The 2,500-nt window shown below is 42.0% G+C and overlaps 1 protein-coding gene across 1 annotated transcript in view; it reads left to right on the plus strand.

Annotated features, from left to right (window-relative positions):
• Positions 1-497, plus strand: part of LOC128705540 (mannan endo-1,4-beta-mannosidase) — a 15,556-nt gene extending 15,059 nt beyond the window's left edge. The window contains exon 9 of the mRNA XM_070090792.1: positions 154-497. Within this exon, the coding sequence (XP_069946893.1) occupies positions 154-279 (126 nt within the window). The 3' untranslated portion in view covers positions 280-497. The remainder of the gene's footprint in view (positions 1-153) is intronic.
• The last annotated feature ends 2,003 nt before the right edge of the window (positions 498-2,500 follow it).

Below are 2,500 nucleotides of genomic sequence, written 5' to 3' on the forward strand. Positions count from 1 at the left end.
TTACTATACACCGAACTAGATATGAATTTAACTCAAAGGAGCAATGTGCGATTTGCAGTTGTTGTGACTTCGTTTTAATATAAATTACCCGCTACGATTCCGATTTCAGTGTTAACTTTAATTCTTTACTTAAATATTTTACGTCATTTCCAGGGTGCATGGACCTGGCATTACACTGCCACAGGCGACTGCAGTGACACTAGAGAAGCTCAAAGGCAAGGACTGGGTCACCTCGTAGACCGCACTGATAACGGCCTCGTTGACTTCACAGTGGAATAGTTTAATAAGTCTTATCCTTGCCCACACATTCCTGGACTATTTCTAGCTTTCTGCTTTCCAACAGTAAACAAATAACATATTAATAAACAGCAGAAATTTCACATACCTGAACATCTTCCAACCATAATCAGTTTACTATGGATACTTAAAAAAAAAAAAATATTGTTAAGTGCCCTAATTTTGATGAAAATAATAAGCATTAAATTTATGTATTTCAATGTGTTATTTTTCTCTCCTTGACTGATCCAAATGATGATACGAAGATCGCGTCTCCTACTCCAGCAGAACATAACATGGATAATCTAAAATAACTGATCCAAAATCAAGAAACACAAACTGTTGTCCCACTTTACACCAAGAAAATACCCCTATGCCGATAGCAGCTTGACTCCCAAGAGAGATTTTGGGTTATTAGACATAGTATATGTCACTTGGGGACATGAAAGTCTGCATTAGTTAATATTATTATTATTATCACACTGGCCGATTCCCACCAAGGCAGGGTGGCCCGAAAAAGAAAAACTTCCACCGTCATTCACTCCATCACTGTCTTGCCAGAAGGGTGCTTTACACTACAGTTTTTAAACTGCAACATTAACACCCCTCCTTCAGAGTGCAGGCACTGTACTTCCCATCTCCAGGACTCAAGTCCGGCCTGCCGGTTTCCTTGAACCCCTTCATAAATGTTACTTTGCTCACACTCCAACAGAACGTCAAGTATTAAAAACCATTTGTCTCCATTCACTCCTATCAAACACGCTCACGCATGCCTGCTGGAAGTCCAAGCCCCTCGCACACACAACCTCCTTTACCCCCTCCCTCCAACCTTTCCTAGGCCGACCCCTACCCCGCCTTCCTTCCACTACAGACTGATACACTCTTGAAGTCACTCTGTTTCGCTCCATTCTCTCTACATGTCCGAACCACCTCAACAACCCTTCCTCAGCCCTCTGGACAACAGTTTTGGTAATCCCACACCTCCTCCTAACTTCCAAACTACGAATTCTCTGCATTATATTCACACCACACATTGCCCTCAGACATGACATCACTGCCTCCAGCCTTCTCCTCGCTGCAACATTCATCACCCATGCTTCACACCATATAAGAGCGTTGGTAAAACTATACTCTCATACATTCCCCTCTTTGCCTCCAAGGACGAAGTTCTTTGTCTCCACAGACTCCTAAGTGCACCACTCACCCTTTTCCCCTCATCAATTCTATGATTCACCTCTTCTTTCATAGACCCATCCGCTGACACGTCCACTCCCAAATATCTGAATACATTCACCTCCTCCATACTCTCTCCTTCCAATCTGATATCCAATCTTTCATCACCTAATCTTTTTGTTATCCTCATAACCTTACTCTTTCCTGTATTCACTTTTAATTTTCTTCTTTTGCATACCCTACCAAATTCATCCACCAATCTCTGCAACTTCTCTTCAGAATCTCCCAAGAGCAGTGTCATCAGCAAAGAGCAACTGTGACAACTCCCACTTTATGTGTGATTCTTTATCTTTTAACTCCACGCCTCTTGCCAAGACCCTCGCATTTACTTCTCTTACAACCCCATCTATAAATATATTAAACAACCACGGTGACATCACACATCCTTGTCTAAGGCCTACTTTTACTGGGAAATAATTTCCCTCTTTCCTACATACTCTAACTTGAGCCTCACTATCCTCGTAAAAACTCTTCACTGCTTTCAGTAACCTACCTCCTACACCATACACCTGCAACATCTGCCACATTGCCCCCCTATCCACCCTGTCATACGCCTTTTCCAAATCCATAAATGCCACAAAGACCTCTTTAGCCTTATCTAAATACTGTTCACTTATATGTTTCACTGTAAACACCTGGTCCACACACCCCCTGCCTTTCCTAAAGCCTCCTTGTTCATCTGCTATCCTATTCTCCGTCTTACTCTTAATTCTTTCAATAATAACTCTACCATACACTTTGCCAGGTATACTCAACAGACTTATCCCCCTATAATTTTTGCACTCTCTTTTATCCCCTTTGCCTTTATACAAAGGAACTATGCATGCTCTCTGCCAATCCCTAGGTACCTTACCCTCTTCCATACATTTATTAAATAATTGCACCAACCACTCCAAAACTATATCCCCACCTGCTTTTAACATTTCTATCCCATCAATCCCGGCTGCCTTATCCCCTTTCATTTTACCTACTGCCTCACGAACTTCCCCCA

The sequence above is a fragment of the Cherax quadricarinatus genome, chromosome 33 (genome assembly GCF_038502225.1).
Source record: "Cherax quadricarinatus isolate ZL_2023a chromosome 33, ASM3850222v1, whole genome shotgun sequence".
NCBI classification, from domain to species: domain Eukaryota; kingdom Metazoa; phylum Arthropoda; class Malacostraca; order Decapoda; family Parastacidae; genus Cherax; species Cherax quadricarinatus.